This window comes from Parasteatoda tepidariorum, chromosome 11 (assembly GCF_982258835.1).
Source record: "Parasteatoda tepidariorum strain Cologne lab strain chromosome 11, Ptep-v5.0, whole genome shotgun sequence".
In the NCBI taxonomy this organism is placed as follows: domain Eukaryota; kingdom Metazoa; phylum Arthropoda; class Arachnida; order Araneae; family Theridiidae; genus Parasteatoda; species Parasteatoda tepidariorum.
Window position 1 is genome coordinate 32,347,462 of NC_141765.1, and position 21,500 is coordinate 32,368,961.

Consider the following 21,500-nt stretch of genomic DNA (forward strand, 5'->3'; position numbering starts at 1 on the left):
CCCTGGTGTTGGACTCCCAAATGTCAAGAAGCATTCGAATTTTTAAAAAATGCTTTAGTTTGTAAACCAATTTTGAAAATATTTAACCCTAAGTTACCATGTCATATTTTTGTTGATGCAAGTCAAAGTGGTGTTGGAGCAATTTTGAAACAACCAGATGTTTCAGGTGTCTTACATCCAATAGCATTCCATTCTCGTTCTCTTAGAGACTATGAGAAAAATTATGCAATCACAGAACTGGAATGTCTTGCTATTGTTGATGCATTAAACAAATTTTATCATTATTTATTTGGAAATAAATTTACCATACATACAGATCATGCGGCTTTAGTTTGGTTAAAAAATGTTAAAATTCTCAAAGGTAGATTGTTCCGATGGTCTTTACTATTAAGTGTGTATGATTATGATATAAAATACACAAAAGGCACCTTAAACTTTGAGGCAGACATGTTATCCCGTGATATTCCTGACAATATTGAACACAAAAGTAATGTTGATTTAAATAATGTAAGCCATTTTTCACATCTATTGCAATTAGATGAAATTCGCGAAGCCCAACAAAATGATAATTTAACTGGAAATTTTATTAAAATGGATAATGTTTTGTGTATACGTAAAAAGGGTTTTACCAAAATTGTTGTTCCATTTTCTTTGAGGCATAAATTACTTGAAATTACTCATAAAAAATTTGGCCATCCCGGAATTCAAAAAACTATTAATTTACTTACTCCTGTTTACTATTGGGAAAATATTACTTTGGGCATAGCAAATTTTAACAAACATTGTCATACTTGTCAAATTAATAAAAAACCTAGACAGAAAAGATTTGGGTTACTTCAGGAAATGCCCCCAGTTGACAAACCATTTGAAATAATTGCAATCGATAGTGTAGGTGGTTTTAATTATTACAACTCTACCAAAAAATATTTAACTTTAGTAATTGATCATCACACTCGATATATGTGGTCTTTTGCATCGAAATCAATAACTACAGAAACCTATGTTAATTTTTTGCACCAAATTTTTCAAATTCAAACCCCTAAAAGTATTTTGAGTGATAGAAATGCCGCGTTTACTTCTTCCCACTTTAAAAAATTTCTTAAACATAGCAAAATCAAACAATTGTTAACTACAGCCCATAGACCTGAAACTAATGGAAAAGTTGAACGTTTAGGACAAACCATTGTAACACGTTTAAAATGTAAAATTAATGATTCTTCTAAAAAAATTCCTTGGCCTAAATTATTAAAAGAAGTAACTGAAGAATATAATTTAACTCCACATTCAGTAACTAAATTCCCACCAGCTTATTTAATGTTTGGCACTCTCCCATTTAATCATCCTTTATCTGAAGAAATTTTTCCACCAATAGAAGAAGCAAGGAAAATTGCAGTTGAAAGAACTAAACAATATCATGAAAAAAATAAAATTTATTATGATGCAAGATTCACTCATATTGAATTTTCCCCAAATGATACTGTAATGTATGAAGATTTTAAATACCCCAATACTAGGAAACTTACCCCAACTTTTTCCGGTCCATATATAATTCTTGAAAAAATTTCTGATGTTAATTATAAAATAAATAAAAAGAATATTCATAATAAAGAAAATACAGAAATAGTTCATGTATCAAAATTGCGAAGGTACCACCCACCTGACAAACTTAAATTATGTCACGAATAAAAAACATGTAATTATTTAAAAGGAATTGACTATATTTTATATTAAATTTAATGATTTTTCATTGTTAAAATAAAATTAAAAACACCGAATATGACAACATTACACATGGTTCAATGAACATGTGGTCCCCTTTTTTCTGGAAAATCCGACCTTTCAAATTTTCTTCTTCAAGTTCAATGTTTACCCAATCTAAAAGGATATGGGGCGATGGTAGTTTCTCTCTGTGGTGAAAACCAAAAAAATTTAAACTTAAGCATCTATTGAAACTAGGATCTTCCAGCACATCATTGTTGAGACTAGGGACTGTTTTCCTCCATTTGGGGAATACAGCCCCTAATCCAGCAAAAATTTTCCCCTAACAACACTGAAATCCTAAATTTCAGATTAAAGACCATTGTGTCAAATTTTTTTTATACATTTTATTTTCAAGATGTACAAATCCTGAAGAAAAATTTTTTTGGAAAAAGTGTCAATTTGTATTTGTATATCTCATATCACTTGTATTTTCATGTTTTTGAATATTTACATTTTAAAGAAAGTTTTTATAAATTTTTTTATAGTGAAAGTTTATTTTAATTGTGTTAGTATGAGTAATAACTTTATTTACAGTGATTTTCAAAAAGGACTGAAAAAACTTAAATCACAAAAAACTATTGAAAATGAAGATCTAACACTTCATTTTGATGGTAGCGCTACTTCAATTTTTTTCCTCGAGACTTTCATGAAATTTTTTTTATATTGTGTACTTATATGTATTTTTTATAATTCCTATTACTTTGAAATCTTGTTAAAAATACAATTTGATTTTTTTTTATTTTAATTGTGTCATCATAGGGAAAGTTTTCCAAAAAGATAAATTTTAAAATTTTTGATAGTAGTTAAAAATTTTTCGGCGAGGGGGGATGTAACATAAAAAGCTTCAATTAATCTTTTTATGTTAGTTTCTTCGTTATAAAACAACTCCTAATTTATTACTACTTAATTCTTCAAATCGAAGCACTTTATGATACTTTTAAAAAACCACATCCTGTTTCTAAATCTATTTTTAGCCAACTATACATAAATTTAAATAAAGATATTTTTCTTTTTAAGCTTCGTGAGAATCGCGTGATCTATTTAATTAACTAATAGTAATTTCTGAGAAGTCCCTCTTTTCCCTAAATAGAGGCATTTTAGGATTTTTTGCAAGATTTTCCCTACCAGAAAGACTGTTTGCTGATGGAGTAAACATCACTTTTTCGCTCCCACTCAACTAAGAATGATCAAATAAAAGTTACTCTGATTTAATTAAAATCCTGTGTCTGTTTTCCTGCTCGGTCCGACTGCATTATTTTACATATATATATATATATATATATATATATATATATATATATATATATATATATATATATATATATATATATATATATATATATATATATATATATATATATATATATATATATATATATATATATATATATATATATATATATATATATATATATATAGTTTTTGACCTATGATTTTCCTTTAGTGTTTCAATCTTCATCATTCAACTGTTTTTAGCAAAAAATTCAAGTATTTATCAATTTAAGAAAATTACATCTTTAAAAATATTGTTAACCAACAACCTAGAACAATTACGATTTAATAATCATGATAAATTATAAAATTTTTATTGCAAAAATTCTATGAATAGATAAAATATGAAATAAAAATTCTTAGTAAATATAAAATATGAGTGACTGTTTATTAAGAATACTTGTGTTCGCTATTTTTGATAATATTATATTATTTTTCAAGGATTTATGTAAAACAAATCGTCACGGGTCATAGATTGTTCGATATTGCATTTCTTTCTGACATTTTTTTTCATTGTTTTTAAAAATAAAACATGAACCTATAACAATCCTTTTCCACATTTTGCCAATTGCTAGAGATAATTGAACCTTCAAACTGTCGCTCTTGATATTCGTGAGTGGTAATTGAATTTACTCATTCCGGTGTGTTCTGTTTTTGACCACAGCACTTACAACTATGGGAATAAGGTTTATCGTAGTTTTTCATTGATGTTCTTACTTATGTTACTCGCCAATACCAGCAAACCTGCTTAAAATCACGCGAACTTTTAAGGCAGATAGTTCGTTTCTCTTTTTTCTGGGCCTCCATCTATAGCCAATAATACGACTTTTGCCACACACACGTCATAGCCCGTTTTACAAGGCGTATCCAATCATATTCCATTCATTCATCCACATATCGTAATTTCGACCTAAACCAGAGAACGATGAATTTCCAATTCAGTACTCCCAGAGGTATTGGTTTGTTACGAGAACTTGGAGGTCTTTGAGACACTGACAGATTTAACGTGCACCAGTCACCCTTTAATGAACGGATATTCTTCTGCCTGCGAAATTCGAACTTTTGTTCTCACGAGCACGAACTCAACGTCCTACTAAACAAGCTATCCCGGCGTTTTCCATTCAGCTGTCATTAAGCAAAAATCGAAGGAAAAATTTAACTTATTTCCACAAAAACTACGAATTGATGTGCATGTCTACATGCTCTCCAGTATTGAATACTAGGTTTAGTCATTAGTCGGCCACCTCCTCTTGTCATACGCATCCACTAATCAACTAGGTTTTTCGAGGTTTTTATTTCCAAATTATATTTTTATAGAACTTTATTTAATGTACATACCTCCACATTAAATAAACTTACCATATAAAACTACCAAAACGTTATGCTTGGAAAATAGTTTTTATTACCATTACAATTTCTCTGCAGGAGAACCGCACAATCATTGAAAAAAGTTACTTGTTATTTATTTATATGCTGAAACTCAGAGTAATCTATATATGTTCTTCGGAGTTGTCACTGTATCTAAAATGTTAAAATTTTATTATGCTCCTTAATGCAATTTTGTAAAGAAAACCTAAATATCGTTTGCCATTTTTGAACATAATAGCGAAAATTATTTAGTTTATATATATATATATATATATGTGTGTGTGTGTGTGTGTGTGTGTGTGTGTGTGCGTGTGTGCGTGCGTGCGTGCGTGCGTGTGTGGTGCTCCTCCTCTATTTTCCTCGTAAACTCTTTAGCCGTCGCTTTCATTCATGAATCATTATTTTGTTGATTCCAATTTTCGCAGTCATATTTTAATATTTTTAATATCCTTTATATAAGGACGACAACATAATGCATTTTCTATGCTTTTATTGAGATTAAGAATAAGGAATCTATTTACAATTTATATACAATTGGAGCAAAGCTCCGAGACACATCTTTATCCTTCCATTTCTAAAATATAAGTGTACACTTTTTTACGTGTTACATATAATTTCCTTCATGTCATGTGACCCAAATAATCCAGACCATTTTTTATATCTTCTTTGTTAGGACCGGCGTTCTGTAACATCTGAAGACCAGATGGAGATGAATTAATATCTCAACATAGTCTTGATTTTCATGGGAATTTGGCTTCTTATTGTGCGGGGTGGATTCATTTTATAAATAAAGATTTCATCGCTATTCAACGGGACTAAATGTATACGCGAAGAGCCAAGTTAAGTATGTGAAAGCGAAATTTAATGTTCTCAGAGACCAGATAAGCTTATCTGCAGATAGATATATTTCTGTTTGAGTTTAGTCTCAAAAGATCCTTTTAATTTTATTAAGCTAGTATTGTAGATACTACATATATATATATATATATATATATATATGTGTGTGTGTGTGTAATAACAGGGCTCCAACCCTGTTATTAGTGTTGTATTTAGCTTGAAATAATTGCAGTCATAAGCCATCAGACGTTCTAAACAGGTTTATTAAATGTAGGCTGGTATTGCTAACAGTTGCCGTCCAAGCTCCCTACGGGAGGGGAATGGACAAGACTCCGGACAATTCCGGCACAGCTTCTCAGGATCACAATATGATGAAAAGGACACGCAAAACAATGCGTTCTTAGGTTTTATACCAACACTAGATTTGAAGTAAAAAGGCACATTCGTACATTCCTTGTATCCTTACGCATTAAGGAAAATCATTTCTGCTTCCTTATATGGTAGTGAAAAAGGACACGATTCTATAAATAACTCTTCCTTTGAAATATAAATCTATTTATATTTCAATGGTATGTTTTCAGCCTTGAATTCCCAAAATAGAATCTCTTTACCTTATTCTTTAACAAAGACATTTTATGAAACCGAAAGAGTTTTAATTCTTTTATTAATACAAAAGTATTTATTATTTTTGTATTACATATATATATATATATATATATATATATATATATATATATATATATATATATATATAACCTAAATAGTTTTCGCTATTTTTCAAACATTGTAGGATAAATTGCAATTTGAAATATAATTAGGATGGTATAATATGCAAAACACTTTCTGTCAGTAATTTTTTTTTATATTTATTTTTACGAACCCTTATGCAGGTTTGTATACTCATTATAAAGTGCACCCTTGTCAAGTTGGTGAACAGATTGTACAAATTAGTGAAGAATATTACACAGAGGCATCCAGAGTTGTATCGGATTGCAAACTAGCATCCTTACGCTTTCAGCTTTTGGCGAAACAGCTCGGTCTGCTGGGAGGTCCCCAAAATTTTACTAATTACTATATTTAATTTTACTAATTACTTATATATTCACAATTTTTCAGGAGTTGCAACAGGGAGTTTACTGGGAGGTATTGGTATCCGGTATTTTGGAGCAAGTACAACATTTTTGTCAGCTGGAATTCTGTCTATTCTATGTAGTTTAGTTAGTCTTATTGTAAATAATTTAAAAACTGTAAATCAATAAAAACAATTTAAAATTTTTCTATTTTCTTAGATCACCAAAGTGCAAAAGCTTAGCAACATTCATTAAATTCACTTACATAAATTATTTTAAATATATACAGCAACGCTGTATTTGTAGTAACAAATTTCCTCAATGGACGAACGTTAAAATTTCCCATATTTTATAATTTTTTTAAAAATATTAAAATATTAAATTGACGTCTTTATTTTGAAAGGAAAAGAGTGATTCAGGGTGCTGATCCTTGGCAGCTATTAATTACTGTAAGAAGATCACCATCATACAGCCAAACATGATCTTGAAAATTTTTGAATAATTAAAAATGAAAAGAGCCTGATTTTAGTAAAACTCTTTCTTGCAGACAGATTCAAGTAGAAAGTAAAAACTAAGAGGTTGTCGCTTGTTTAAGGAGATTCCACAGTTTGATCCAAGATATGATTTCATATATAAGTGAGGAAGAAAGAAAACCAGAAAATATAGATATTTAAGAACGTGCAGACTTCTTGTTGCGACGTCGTCGGTCCACATTTACTGTCTTACTAATAGAGGAATGGAAGAGAGGAAATTTGAGAACTTGTCAAATTTTCATTTTATTTCAGTTTTCTGTAATTTATAAATTCTAACAGGTTGTGAGCCTAAAATAAATTTAAGAAAATGAATATCACAACATGAATAAAGTGTAGGGTTTGCCATGTTTTGAGTGTTATCCCTTATTTGGCTATATTTGAGTGAAATATCGCCGTTACAACAAATGAATTCGGAATACTCCGGAAGCATCCGGAGTATTCCGAATTCATTTGTTGTTTGCTTCGCTGAAATTTAAATTGAAAGAAAGTGTTACATTGTTAACACTACAAGTATAATAATGATGACATATGTCGAGTTAACTGTTCCTAAAATATTATTTTATTTATTATTTTATTAAAACTTTATTATTTAGTTTGTAAAAAATATAACAATGTAATGGCTTTTATTTTAACTGTTCTGTTCTGTTGATTTTACTATTATACTTATTACTTATTAAAAATAATTATATTGATAATTTTTTTTTCTCATAGAGAATTTTATGATAAAACGCACATTTAGTAATTCCCACAAAACACAAATTTTTGTTTAAAAATAAATAAATAACACATTAAGCTTATAAAGTACTTAATTTCTTAATCCTTATTTGAAATTCTTATTGTAAAACGTTAAAAATTCTCAAAACAAGACTGCACGAGATTATTTTTGCCGTGCGATTGAATTTTCAACATAAGTACTTCAAGAAAGATTTCGTGAAAAATGACTTAGCAGCTATTTGTCTTGCTGCTTCAATACTATCGACTCAAAATATTTCAAATTTGTTATACACTTATCGTGATATTACATTAATAGTATTGTGAGAAAAAAAATTCTAATCTATTATACAGTTTTAAACAAATTAGGAGTTACAATGATTTTCTTCAACCGATTATACTTCGACGCTGCTTAATATAAATTAAAAATTAACGTAACTCTCGCATATGTTTCACCTTTTTATGAGTTGCGCGTGAGCTGCAGGTTTTTGTAAGGACGTGATAATATTTTTTCCATTATTTATTTATATCCATAATTTTTCATTATTTGCATTACTTTTTTTGATTATATTTTAAAGATTTTTATCCTCAATGTTTCAAAAATAAATAAATAAAAAGATAAATAAATAAAAATTTCATTCAATTATACTTATAATATTGCATATATTTACATAAAGTTACTTGATCAGTCATCAATTAAATCTGTAGATGTTTCTGATGCTTTTAAATTGTTCCAAATAATAACTGTGTATTTATGAACTTCCAAGATTTCTTATATGATTTCTTTTTTTCCCTCATCTGTGTGAGGAGTGACTCGTGCAGGAAGTTTTACTAACGATTTCATCTTTGCTACAGACTATTTTTAAGAACTCAACACCTGTCCAGTTGTCATCTTTGAAAGAATTCTTCGAAAATTTGTATCCCTCTTTGGAATATCATCTTCACTATGTTATTCAAAATGAAGCTAAAGTAAAAAATCGATTAAAATTTATCTCATTTACAGGTTATTATTAATAATTGCAATAATTACATATGAAATTTGACTAGTGTAATAATTTTTTAATGTATTTGGCTAGAGTTTCTAATACTCATGTTAATTTCCTGTGCAACCGGCTAGACAATGTCAGTTTCTTGTCTACTTTAGATGCGGACGTCCGCACTGCTCATAAGTTATATGAATACTTGTGTGCTTTAATTATTTCCTCTTATTTTTACTTGTTTGTTTTTTAAAGCACTTAACATAAAGAAACGCATTAGTGTAGGATATACTGTGACAAAGTATACCGGACAGTGGCCCTTAACTTAAAAAAAGAAGGAAAAAAACATTAGTGCTGGGATATAACGGGCAGTGGCACTTAACCTTACAAAACATCAGTGTAGGTTAACCGTACAATGACAACTTCGACTGATCTGATTGTTAATAATAACCATTTTCTACACGCTAATATTTTTATTTATCTTTTTTAATGACATTAAAATTTGTGAACTGAAAATTTCAAAAATTATCCATTATCAATAGACATGATAATAAGATTGAATTTTTAAAAATTTCTTTTTTAATTTAAACTTAAGTGAAAATACGCATTTCATGTAGTCCTTTTTTTAACTCTACAAAGCAGGTTTATAATCATCGCACATAGGCATATAAAAATTACGTTTGAGTTGAAGTTTTACTAAATTATGCCTAATTAATTTCACTTACCAAACTTCAATGAGAATTGTTAATAATAACCACTTAGTGTGATTAATGTGCATAGCCGCAAGACATTTGCTAAAATACTTGTTTATTATTAATAGCAGCCGGTTATTATTAATAAACATGTTCGTAACATTTATATTTAAAAAATCGTACGTTTTTCGCCGGAACACATACTCGAAAACGATGCTCTGTAATCTTTATAAAGTTTTCGCAAAATTCTCAGAGAGTATTAAATTATTTGATACACGATACATTTGAAAAAAATTATATTTCTGAGTAAAACATAAATTTTTTAAATCAGTATGTGCTCAATTAGTGGAAGATGCTATTATTTATTTATTTTAAAATTATTTTTTTCTTTTATTGAAAAATCACTGCGCGCATATATAGTAAAACAAAATGCTGTGAGAACGATCCCTATGAAAGCAAAATACTTTTAGTAATTATTGAAGGACCATATCAGCTAAAAAAAAAAATCGCAAATGTCAGCAAGAATCTGATTGATGAGTTTTTCGTGAGTAAATACGCTAATGAAAAAAGAAAATTCCCAACAGAAAAGAAGTTGTGCTAGATAAACTAAATTTGGTTAAGCTAGTTCTTGTTGTAGATGGTTGTCTGAAACGATGACAAACTCCCCCAAACCGGATGACGTTTAGAAAAGTTCGAGTGTATCCCTCCGCTTATGTTATGCTTACGAGGAGTTGTGTGAACAATTGTTATAGCTTAAGCGAGGCGATGTAAGAACAAGCTTAAGCTTAAATATTCCAGGAAGTTTTATTATTGTGATTTTTGTTCAAATTTGCGCAAAATTTCACCATTCATAAAGGTTTTCTGCAATTTATAAATTCTAACAGATCGTGAGCTTAAGACAAATTTAAGAAAATTAATATAAATAAAGTGTAAGATTTGCTACATTTTGGGTGTTATCCTTTATTTGGCTAGAATTGGGAAAAATATTGCCAGATATTATTCTGAGCAGCACCATAGCATGCTTGTGGGGTCTTCTGAATCCATTTGTTATTTGTTTCGTTGAAAATTAAATAGAAACAACGCGTAATATTGCGAATACTACAAGTATAATATTATTGAATGGCGTGTTTTACCAAGCTTAGGGATAAAAATCAATCGGAAGTAGTAACCCTGAAATCTTACTGCGAATTTTAATGCTTAGTGCTATCTGTGATTAACCTTACTCGACCAACCATCACTTCAAATTTCGCTCTTGTCACATAAGTTTGGCGCTAGTAACGCCACTGTGAACAAGCAAATCAGGGTTGCTTTAAATATGTGTTCTACAGTTTGTGAGCGTTATTTTCCGTTAGATTTCAGCATAGTGAGTTGCTGTTAGTCAAGAAAGCCCTTAAAAATCCGAAGAAACTATTATCAACATCTCACTGACTTTGAACGTGGTCGTGTAATAGGACTACGAGAAGGTGTATTTTTCCCCAAGATATTGCAGAAAGGCTGGGGAGAAAGCTATCCACTGTGAATAATTTTATTTAATTTTATATTTTATTACTGTCGTTGAACCGCCGACCCAATTTAGGGTTGACGACTGTAAAACTCCGTAGCCTTGTAATTTTGAACCCACTCCAGAAGACAAGGGAGCTCCTGGATCAAGTATTGGGGGAAATTTGCCTTCTTGGAGGACTTTTTGATGGAATTAACCCTCATTTGCGTTACTTAGAGAGGAAAGCCACGAAGACCTCCCACGGTTAGACTGACAGCAAGGGCAGTCTAACCCATGATCCATCTACCACTGAGGATATTTTACGTCAGCACTGTGGTCAGCAGTGGTCAAACGAAGCTACTGCATCAAGATGACTGAGTTCTGAACAGCCACGCGGCATTAGTGAGAGGGAAAACCACCGTGTAGAGCGTATGGCTTTGGCTCTCCGTATTGCATCTGCATCAGAATTTCAAGCTGCAGCTGGCACTGCAGTGACACAACAAACTGTTACAAATCGGCTACTTTGAAGTACAGCTCCGCGAGCGAGAGGTCCTCCCTTATGAAAAAATCGAGGTATAAATGAGGTATAAACAAGGTATATTTTAAGGGTATAAAGGAGGTTGTTATTTAAATACGTCGATAAGGTTGAAAAGGGAGCAAATGAATACCTCAAAATCAACCTCAAATATACCTTAAATATATCTCCAGAGGTATATATGTTTCAACCTGAGGTGTTTATTATTACATCTGTGGAGAGGTAGATATTTATTACTTTAAAGTGTTTCATTTTCAACCTTAGGCTATTACTTATCAGCCTGAAGTATATTTTTTTACACTTGTGGAAGTATTTATTCAACAACCTAAGGTGTGTCATTTTACACTTCAGGTTATTATAAATCAACCTCAGGTGTATTTTGTTCTACCTCAGGTAATTATTTTTCAACCTCAGGTATCTAATTTTATGTTTGTAGAGGTATATATTTTTCAACCTATGGTGTGTCATTTTACACTTCAGGTTATTTTAAATCAACCTCAGATGCATTTTGTTCTACCTCAGGTAATTATTTTTCAACCTCAGGTATATAATTTTATGCTTGTAGTGTAGAGGTATATATTTTTCAACCTAAGGAGTGCCATTTTACAATTCTGGTTGTTATAAATCAACCTGAAGTGTATTTTCAGCACTTGGAAAGGTTATTTTTTATTAACGCCATGTGTTCCATGTTCTACCTTAAGTGATTATTTCGTAACCTCAAGTTTATATTTTTGTATTTTTAGAAGTATTAATTTATCAACCAAAGATGCGACATTTTGCACTTCAGGCTTATGTAGTTCAACCTAAAAATTTTTTAGCACTTACGAAGGTGAGGTGTTACACGGACCACCTAGTTTATTAATTTTTGGAATCACTATATAAAAAATTTAATATATATAAAGATATTATATATATTATATGAAGAATAATGTATATCATTAAATTTTTTCACTAGTAGAGATCATTTATCAACCTGAAGTTCTTAATATTAAACCTTCGGCAGTAATTGCTTTTTTTGTTAAGTTACAAAAGAAAGTTTCAAATGCATAATTCTTCTATAATTTTAATAGATTGAATTATATCATCTTAAAATAACACTTATCCAAATTCTACTGTTAGTAAAAATTATTTATGGGAACTCATACTCGTATTTTTAGAAGATAGTTGCCTAAGGTGCTTGAATTTTTAAAGCTATAAAACTACAAATTTAAACAATTAGTCAGCTGCAATTCAAATTGCTTTTATTTAAAGCTAAAATTTTATTTTTTTTACAAACCAACAAAATTATTTTAAATACTGTTTCAGTCTACATGTTGAAACTTGTAATTATTGGAACCTAAAAGAAAAAAATATACGAATTAGTAAGAAAGTTATATTTACAATAATCGTGGCAGGTTTTGAAATATTAAAATATTAGAAATTGTTTTTTTTATTATTTAAATTAACTGGATGAAAGTACTTTTCTTTTTCAGATAAATAGTATTACTCTTCTGCCATTTCAATTCAATCCTCGTAGCTACCACTGGGTAACGAAAAGAGAGTTAGCAGTTCTGGCACTTTCTGTGGCCAATGGACAATAGTTCCAAGTGCCCGCATTTAAAAAAAAAATTATATATATATATATATATATATATATATATATATATATATATATATATATATATATATATATATATATATATATATATATATATATATATATATATATATATATATATATATATATATATATATATATATATATATATATATATATAAAGTTTATATTTTGTATATATATAAACAATATAAACTTTGCAACAGATATCAAAGCGATTATCATACACTATAATAGAATTTCAAAGCAAAATTGCTATTTTAAAAATCTTTCAATTTTCAATGATTTATTTACAAGAGAAATTATGAACATTTTACTCAATTAATCAGCTTGCATACTGCTACGTTAAAACATATACATTTAAGCACAATAAAAAGAATAGTTCTATTTGAATAAATTACAAACAATAAAATATACTGTGCATAACCTGCTGTAACGATTCACCAGTAACGTTACCCTAAACAATGACGAGAAATATTTCGATTGTTCTCTCTTATTGTTAAGCCTACAACGATAGCCTCTAAGAATATCCTCCAACTTAAATTATTTAAGGTCAGGACGTGTATTTAAAACAAAAATAATAAAATTTAAGTTTGAAAATAGAAGCTTATTTGATTAAAAGTGATAAAACTAAATTAATAAATGTCAAGCCCACCTACAGAATTTCGAATAGACTTTCGATTGTCAGCACACACGGCATTTGCCTGCTCGCATGGAACTCTGGGAATTGAGCTAGTTAATATGAAGTGTACTTTAAACAACCTTAAAACAAGCTTAGGTATAAATAAAATGACTTCATACACCTCAATAAATACTTCACTCTCGTTAGTTGAAATAAGGTTGTTTTTTTATACCTCATAAAATACCTCTTTTGTTACAAGTGTAAGAAAAACAACCTCGTATACCTTAAAAATCACCTTATCAGTCTGGTTGATTTGAAGTGAATTTAAAACACCCTCAAAATAAGCTTAGGTATAAATAAAATGACTTCATATACCTCAATAAATACCTCACTCTCTTCAGTTGAAATAAGGTAAAAAATTTCATACCTTAAAAATACCTCTTCTCTTACAAGTGTCAGAAAATCAACCTGGTATACTTTGAAAATCCCCTCATCAGCCTGGTTGATTTGAAGTTGATTTTAAACAATCTGAAAATAAGCTGAAGTATATATAAAACAACCTCGTACACCTTAATTACAACCTTTACGAGGTATAATTTTTATTGCTGTTTTCTCAGCAACCTAAAATATACCTCAAATGTACCTCAAATCAATCTTGATACCTCAAAAATACCTCAAATCTACCTTAAATATACCTTAAATTTCCGTAAGGGCAGTATCTTGCTTTCTACTCACTCCAAACCACTGTAGTTTACGGCATGAGTTGTGTCTAGTTAGATGTCAATGGATAACAGAGTGGCGTTTTCTGATGAAAGTCGGCTCTGCCTTGGCGCCAGTGATAGCCGTATATTGGTTAGAAGGAGACCAGGTGAGTGCCTAATACCGACCTGTCTCCGACCTAGACACGCTGGACCTACACCTGGATTTATGGTTTGAGGATCAATTTGCTATGACAGCAGGAGTACTATCGTGATAATTCAATGCAACTGACAGAAAATTGGTACGTCAACCTGGTGATTGAATTTGTTTTGATGTCATTTATGAGCAGCATTCAACTGGGTATTATCCAACAGGATAATGCTCGCCATCACACTGCTGTTCTAATCCAACATGCTCTACAGAATGTCGACATATTGCCTTGGCCTTCAAAATCAGCATATCTTTTACCAATTTAGCACGTATGAGACATCATGGGACGACTTCAGCGACATCCACAACCAGCACCAGCTATCCCCGTACTGAATGACATGACCAAGTGCAGTAGGCATAGAACTCCATCCCACAAAATGACATACGGCATATGCATGACATAATGCATGCCCGTTTGCAAGCTTGTATTCAAAAATCAGATGGTTACACTGGTGACTAATGTATTTCATTTTTGAAATGGTTTTTCTCTTAATTGCATTAGCCTGTGATCTTGAATTTTTAATCAATTAAATTTGATACTCAGACAAACGAATTCCCGAAATATCAATATTTAGTGTGTGCTGGGTTTTTTTTCCATCAGTGCATATTTCAAAAATCAGTTTCTCAATTACATCTCTGAATTTGCACTCGCGAGTGTGTGGTATACAGAGTGATCGGTCTTCAATTTTAGAAAACGCGTGTCAAAAATAATTTTTATGGATGGTGTTTTCAGTAGAAATGTAAACGATAACAATCTCGAGCTGTATGCCTGCTCTAGTTCCGGTTAGAAAGCTTGCAGCTGCTTGCTACATGTTATTCTGCGAGGCGATATTTTCAAACGGATAATTTTGTGTTCAATAAAAGAAATAAATTAGATGATTTCTGAGCTCAAATTTGCAGTATTTCATAAGATATTAATGTTATTATGTAAATCTGGTGAGTTTGAAGTGAAAATTTGTTTTAGTTATTTAGAAATATATTGTTGAAAAGGTGGCATGGTTGCTAGATTTTGAATAACTCGCTTTTTTGACAGTCTTGATTTGGACTCTTTCCATTTGTTTATTACTGTTTGTTCGTGTTGCAAGCTGTGCACCCTCTTACTTTAGTGTTAGCATATTGTTCGAAGGGCAAGATTAAGTTTAGTAATAAGTATTAAAATACCACGTTTGCAAGAATCTTAAAACACAATGAACACGTTGTGATCCAAATGGCTTTAAAATACACCGGAAACAGTAACCCGGAAGTATAAGTGGCATACAGCTTGCAGCGCTCCCTAGTGGCGAAAGCATCATCCTGCTTTAGTAAAACCAATTCATAAATCTGTTAAAGTTTAATGTTTCTTATGCCTGATGAGTTTCAGAAAGTGCAAAAATAGGCAGCAGGAAGCCTTATTTCTTAAACAAATAAAGAAATAATTAAAGATGGCAACATAACATCGTGATGGTATTACGGTGTTATTGACAAATAAAGGGAGGATTGTCTACGGGATGTAGCAGAAAACGAGAATGAAATGACGTGGTTGAACGTGCACGATCCTCGTGAAATCGCTAAGCATATAAATTCTAGAAATGCGAAGTTTTTGGCTTTATTTATTGTCACTGGTTTCATAGCTTATCATGGTATACTTCATTTGACATCAGGTAAAAATTTATTTTTTTTTGTATTCCTAGGTAAATTTTTGTTTTTATAGTTGTCGCCAGGTTCTTGCGATTTTCGAGCACACATCAAACCAAAATAAGCATCACAGAATGAGACCAACTCGAAGGGTATAACACGTAGCCGGGTAGTCTGTTTTTGAAAGTGGTCCTTAGATTATCACGCAGTTGGTAACCGAGATGGACTACGTTGTTTTATATGCGGCAACTCGACCCTTTTAGAAAGGTCGCCAAGAGGTTGGCCTTGCCGTAGTTAAGATAAAACTCCCCAGCGCAGATCACTATAAGTAAATCTTCCTGATATACAAATAAAAAAAAAATTCTGAGAAAGATAAGGCATGTATTTAAGCTCTGATTTTAATTTGAACTGATCAAATACTTGCATCGAAGAAAAGCAGCAATATAATTTACTCAGTTTAATGTACTGAGAACTAATCAAGTTTTCTCCTTTATCTATACATTAAAGAACTGAAATTTATATGTATACATGCAAAATTTTGTTGATATAAATCTGTTAATTTTTTTTTACGTTGAAGATTTACATCAAACAGAAAATGCATAATTGGCGATCGAAATGGGCTTAAAGTAGCGCGTAGCAGAACTCTTTACCTATGTCAACACCACTAGGCATGCTTTCACCATTACATATTATTTATACCTCTTGTTTAAAAAATTAAGAACTGCCAAGAATTTTTATTTCCAATGTCAGCTTCTAAATTCATTCAAGTTTACATTTAAATTACAAATAAATTTGCAGAGTTTAGAAAATTTATAAATGAATAATAATTTTTTGCTTTTGTGTGATTTACGTCCAACACCAACAATTTAATCCATTTAATTTGAACTTATTTTAAGTTTTTATGAAACTATTTTGTGATAGATCATGATGTACCAAATATTTGCTTTAAAAATTTTATAATTTTAAACTTAACTTATATTTTATGGGATAATTTTTCAAAGAAGTTTATTCTAATTTTTTTATACCCTACACCATAGATTTACCCAAAAGAGTTAATTTAAATAATTTATTTATAATTGTTTTTAATCTGAATTGTAAAGGCCTTCAAATGATGCATCTGAAATTGCATGAATATGAATTGAGGTGTTCTAGTTAAAAATTGCATCAATACAAATCGCGATGATTGATTTTAAAATTGCACAAATAGGAATCTCAATGTTTGATTTTAACATCCCGTGAATACAAATTGCAATGTTTGATATTTGAAATCGAATTGTTGTATATTAATTGTTGTATAATGTATATTGTTGATTTTAAAATCACATGAACATAAATTATGATGTTTGATTTTCAAATATCCAGAATGCAAATTGCAATATTGAATTTCAAAAATGTATGAAGAGTGAATACGAATCGTGATATTGAATTTAAAAATGTGTGAATACAAATCATGTACATTGATGTTTGATATTAAAATCATGCAAACATGAATCACTGTATTGGATTCTAAAAATGCAATTGTGTGAATGCAAATTGCAATACGTAATCTTTTTTCCATGTCAAAACAAATCACAAAGTTAAATTTTTAAATCACTTAAATTTTAATAGTGTCTTATTTTCAACCCATGGGGTTGCTATATCATGATAGTTGATTTTTTAAATTATATGAAAATTCCTGTTAATTTTTAAAAAGTGCCCTCAAAATGTAAAAATTTCTGCTAGTGTATTACGTCGATATTATCTATATCTATGCTTCTATATCTATGCTTCTATATTATCTCTAGAATGGGGCTTCTTTAGTTTTGATTGTTGTTCAAGATTCAAATGAATTTATGGGTTTGGGGGCTTAATCGAATCTGAAGACTTGTTAATATTTATGCTATGCATGTTTCATTTTCAGTGATTTGCTTTGAACTTACAGCACGAAATCAGGGTTGCTTTTATGTGTGTAGGATGCACTGTATTTTTTCCAACACATTGATTTTCTTAATTCTATGCTCTAGAAATTTTTTTTCTTCTTCTTGTATGTTTAAAAATGCCTTTATTTTTATTATTCAAAGAATTTATTTTTCTTGCTAGGGATAGATTCCTGTAAATGGCTGCTTAGTGATGGCCGTTTCCAAGGGTTCAGTGTTTGGCAACCATATGGATGTATGATGCACTCCTATTCCTCTGGGTAATGTTTTTTTTATTACTTATTGATCTAAATAATATTTTTATTACCTGATTTCAAAAAATTTTATTAAAATTTCCATTTCTGTGGAAGTTTCAAAATATGTTTTCTTTTTATCAATGTAAGTGCATAAGCTTAAATTTTTTCTAATGAGCCATGGCTGCAGTTTTTTTCACTTACTGATTAATATTCTTTCAGGGTGTCCAGCAACAGGGAAATTCTTGAAATTATTAGGGAATTTATTGATTCTGGAAATATCAGGGACTTTCTAAAATTTTTTAGTAAAGTAGGGAAAAGTTTTAAGGCAACAAGCTATCGATGCTTCCGTGAGCAGCGCTTCACTAAGAATGACACAACAAGTTTTCTCTCATATTTCTTCCAAGTGGTCTTGAAGTTTCAGATTGTTCTTTCAGCTGTAATTCATAATTTTTCCTGTCGTTCAAAATTTATACCTTTGGGGAGGAGGAGAAAGCACCCCCTTCAAGAAGCAGTAACTTAGGGGTGCACTACCTGTGGCTCCCGACTATTGATGTGCGTCCTGCGAGAGCTTCTGAACATAATTTGTTTTGTTTTTTTGAAAAATGAAAAATTTTAAATTGCAAATTTTTTATAACTTTTTGATGCTCTGAATTTGCACAGATTTTATTATAAATCTTGACTTATTGTTTAACTTATGTCTCGATCACTTTTTCAGCTGTTATTGCTACGAAATTCTATATGATTTCAAAAACCCAAAATATTTTTTATACCATATTACGATGTGCGAGTTTAGAATTTGAATAATAACTTTTTCACTCGCATTATTTTTGCCAATTTTATTATAAATCCAAGTGATGTTTCAAGTGTTTTTTGGCATTTATAACTACCAATTTCTATGCTGTTTTTAATATCCTGATATATTTATTTTTAATAAAATATGAAACTTATAAACTATTAACCATTAATGTATTATTTAAAAAATTTTGGATACCTGGAATTATACATTTAACAGGGGTGATTATATTGCAGGGTTTTCGTATCATCCTTCTAGGTCTAAAAGCTAGGAGTAGGGTGTGTGATTTTTCTGTGAATTTCGTGGAATTCTGTGTATCTTAAGACTCTTGATTCATGAACTTCTGCTAATTAAGAATTGTACTCCAATTAAATTTTGGCAAAGTATTGAAATATAAAATTTACATTTTGAAACTTTGGCTAAATCACATTAATTGGACATTTTCATACATGTAATTCTTCTGCCAATTTCATTTATTTTGGTTTGTCAGATTTTCACGACTTTTAATATTTGAAACTACGCTGGAATCTTCTAATATTGCACTTCATATTCACGTGATTTTAGTATCAAACATCGATTTTTGTAATTACCTGATTTAAAAGTTACACATGGGGAATCGTATTCACATGATTTAGAAATTGGATTTGTAAGATCTGAATCTAAGTACTATTACAAATAATTGATCGCCTCTAATGAATGACATTTTATCCAACTATTATACATATATCTTTATAACTTGCATCATATTTAAAACTCATTGCTTGATTTTATTGACAGGCGAATGTCTTTTTATTCTATGAGATTTCTTCTTTCTACTTTAGGGATTCCCGCATGTGTTTACAATACATAGCTTACTGGGGTGGAAAAACATATATTGTATTTATTGGAGATTCTAGAGTTCGTCAACTATTTTATAGTTTCGTGTCACTGATTGATCCAAAGTATGTGGTTGAAAATAAATATGTGCATCATGACTTACAGTTTAGTGATGAAGAATTAAAAGTTAATGTTGTAAGTTTTTATTTACATTTATTGTTTTATATTATTAAAATTTTCAGTTAATTGTATTTATATTAATGCATAGTTTCAGCTTCTATATTTTTTTGCAGTCAAGATTATTTTAATATATGAATATATATACAATGTAATGAAACATTAGCTACTGTATTATTTAAATTATAACTAGTCAATCTATTAAAAATGTTTATCACTTAAAAGAAAACTTTTCAGTTTCTTTTATTTTTTCATTTACAATATTTTTCTTATGCTTCTTTAATTTTAGGAATTTATCTGGAGCCCCATGGTAAATGAAACAATGTACGATATTTATAAGCCTTGGCAAGAGGATTTCAGTACTCGACCCTCTTTGATTGTTACAGGAAGTGGTCTGTGGGCTATTAAATTAAGTAATGCTAGTATAGATATGTTTTATGGTTATGAAAGAAATTTAACATATTTAGTTCCAATCCTTAATAGTTTAACACCTGCTACAAAAATTCTTTGGGTTTTACAAGATCCTGTACAAACAGAAAAGCTCGATCCTTCTAAAAAGATGATCACAAATGAACAAATTGACATGTACAATAAAGCTGCTATGGATGTATTGTAAGTTTAAAGTTTCTTTTAATTCTTAAGTTAAATTTCTATTTTCCTACCAATTTTTTACTGGGTTGTTTGGAAAATAGTTTTGATTTTTTACCAACTAGGACTTAATTATATTTTTTCACAGCCAACTTTACATTTAAGCCTCCTAATCATCATGTAATTTGACAGCTGATATAGCAAAACTTTCTTGTGAAAAAGTTAGTTCATTGCTACGCTGTAATTTTTGGTTGGTTCCTTTTCAACTATAGATAGTGAAAAGCTGCATTTTCAGCATGTATTTTTCTTACTGTCAATAAGGTAAAAATGCTGTTTAAGCAAGAAAAAATTTATTTGATGTGTATGGAGAAGATGTATTGACTATAAGCCAGGGCTAAAACTGGTTCTCAAAATTTTAGTGTGATAATTAAGATTCGCCGTGTCAGGTGAAGCTGATGAGACACAATAAAAGCTGAACTTGTGAGATCACTAAAAGACTGATTTATTGCCTGCTCCGAAATACCGTTTTTTCTTTCAAAATTTTACCAAACTGCTCCAAAACTCTAATAGTATTAGTTAAGCAAAATTTTCAACTTTAGAGCAATTTAGCATCAAATTTGTATGCAAAAAGAAGACAATTATAGCATAGAACTAAGCACATCAGAATTTAAAAAACTGTTTCATTGACAGTCTGACGATACCAAGATTATATCTGAGTGATTCTTAGCATTTTTTCAACTTAACAAAAATTGGAATTAGAAATATCTTAAATGAAATATATGTTTCTTGATTTTGGCATTATGTCCTGAACTATACTTAAGTTCTTTTCTTCTGAGACTGATAGTGTCTGAAAAATTATTTGCCAATCAAACTCATTTTTTTTATACAGATATATACACAATAGGGCTTTTAGAGTTAAGAATGAAGATAATTTTGATTCATTTTCTTTTTTATGGAAATATTAACTTCTTAAAAACAAATATAAATCTTAAACTT

At 30.1% G+C, this 21,500-nt stretch overlaps 2 protein-coding genes across 6 annotated transcripts in view; both read left to right on the top strand.

Annotated features, from left to right (window-relative positions):
- The window catches only part of LOC107436979 (major facilitator superfamily domain-containing protein 6-B), a 28,689-nt gene extending 21,500 nt beyond the window's left edge, over positions 1–7,189 (top strand). For 3 of the 4 annotated variants that reach the window (XM_016048828.4, XM_016048826.4, XM_043042145.3), the window contains exon 4: positions 6,355–6,510. In XM_016048828.4, the coding sequence (XP_015904314.2) occupies positions 6,355–6,497 (143 nt within the window). In that variant the 3' untranslated portion in view covers positions 6,498–6,510. Of the gene's footprint in view, positions 1–6,354; positions 6,511–6,855 lie in introns of those variants that run through there. The other variant, XM_016048827.5, reaches the window with a different exon arrangement.
- Positions 7,190–15,749: 8,560 nt separating this feature from the next.
- Positions 15,750–21,500, top strand: part of LOC107436980 (N-acetylneuraminate (7)9-O-acetyltransferase) — a 63,698-nt gene continuing 57,947 nt past the window's right edge. Inside the window, exons 1-4 of one of the 2 annotated variants that reach the window (XM_043042142.3) lie at positions 15,750–16,004; positions 18,058–18,154; positions 19,745–19,934; positions 20,206–20,528. In XM_043042142.3, the coding sequence (XP_042898076.1) occupies positions 15,875–16,004; positions 18,058–18,154; positions 19,745–19,934; positions 20,206–20,528 (740 nt within the window). In that variant the 5' untranslated portion in view covers positions 15,750–15,874. The remainder of the gene's footprint in view (positions 16,005–18,057; positions 18,155–19,744; positions 19,935–20,205; positions 20,529–21,500) is intronic. The other variant, XM_016048829.5, reaches the window with a different exon arrangement.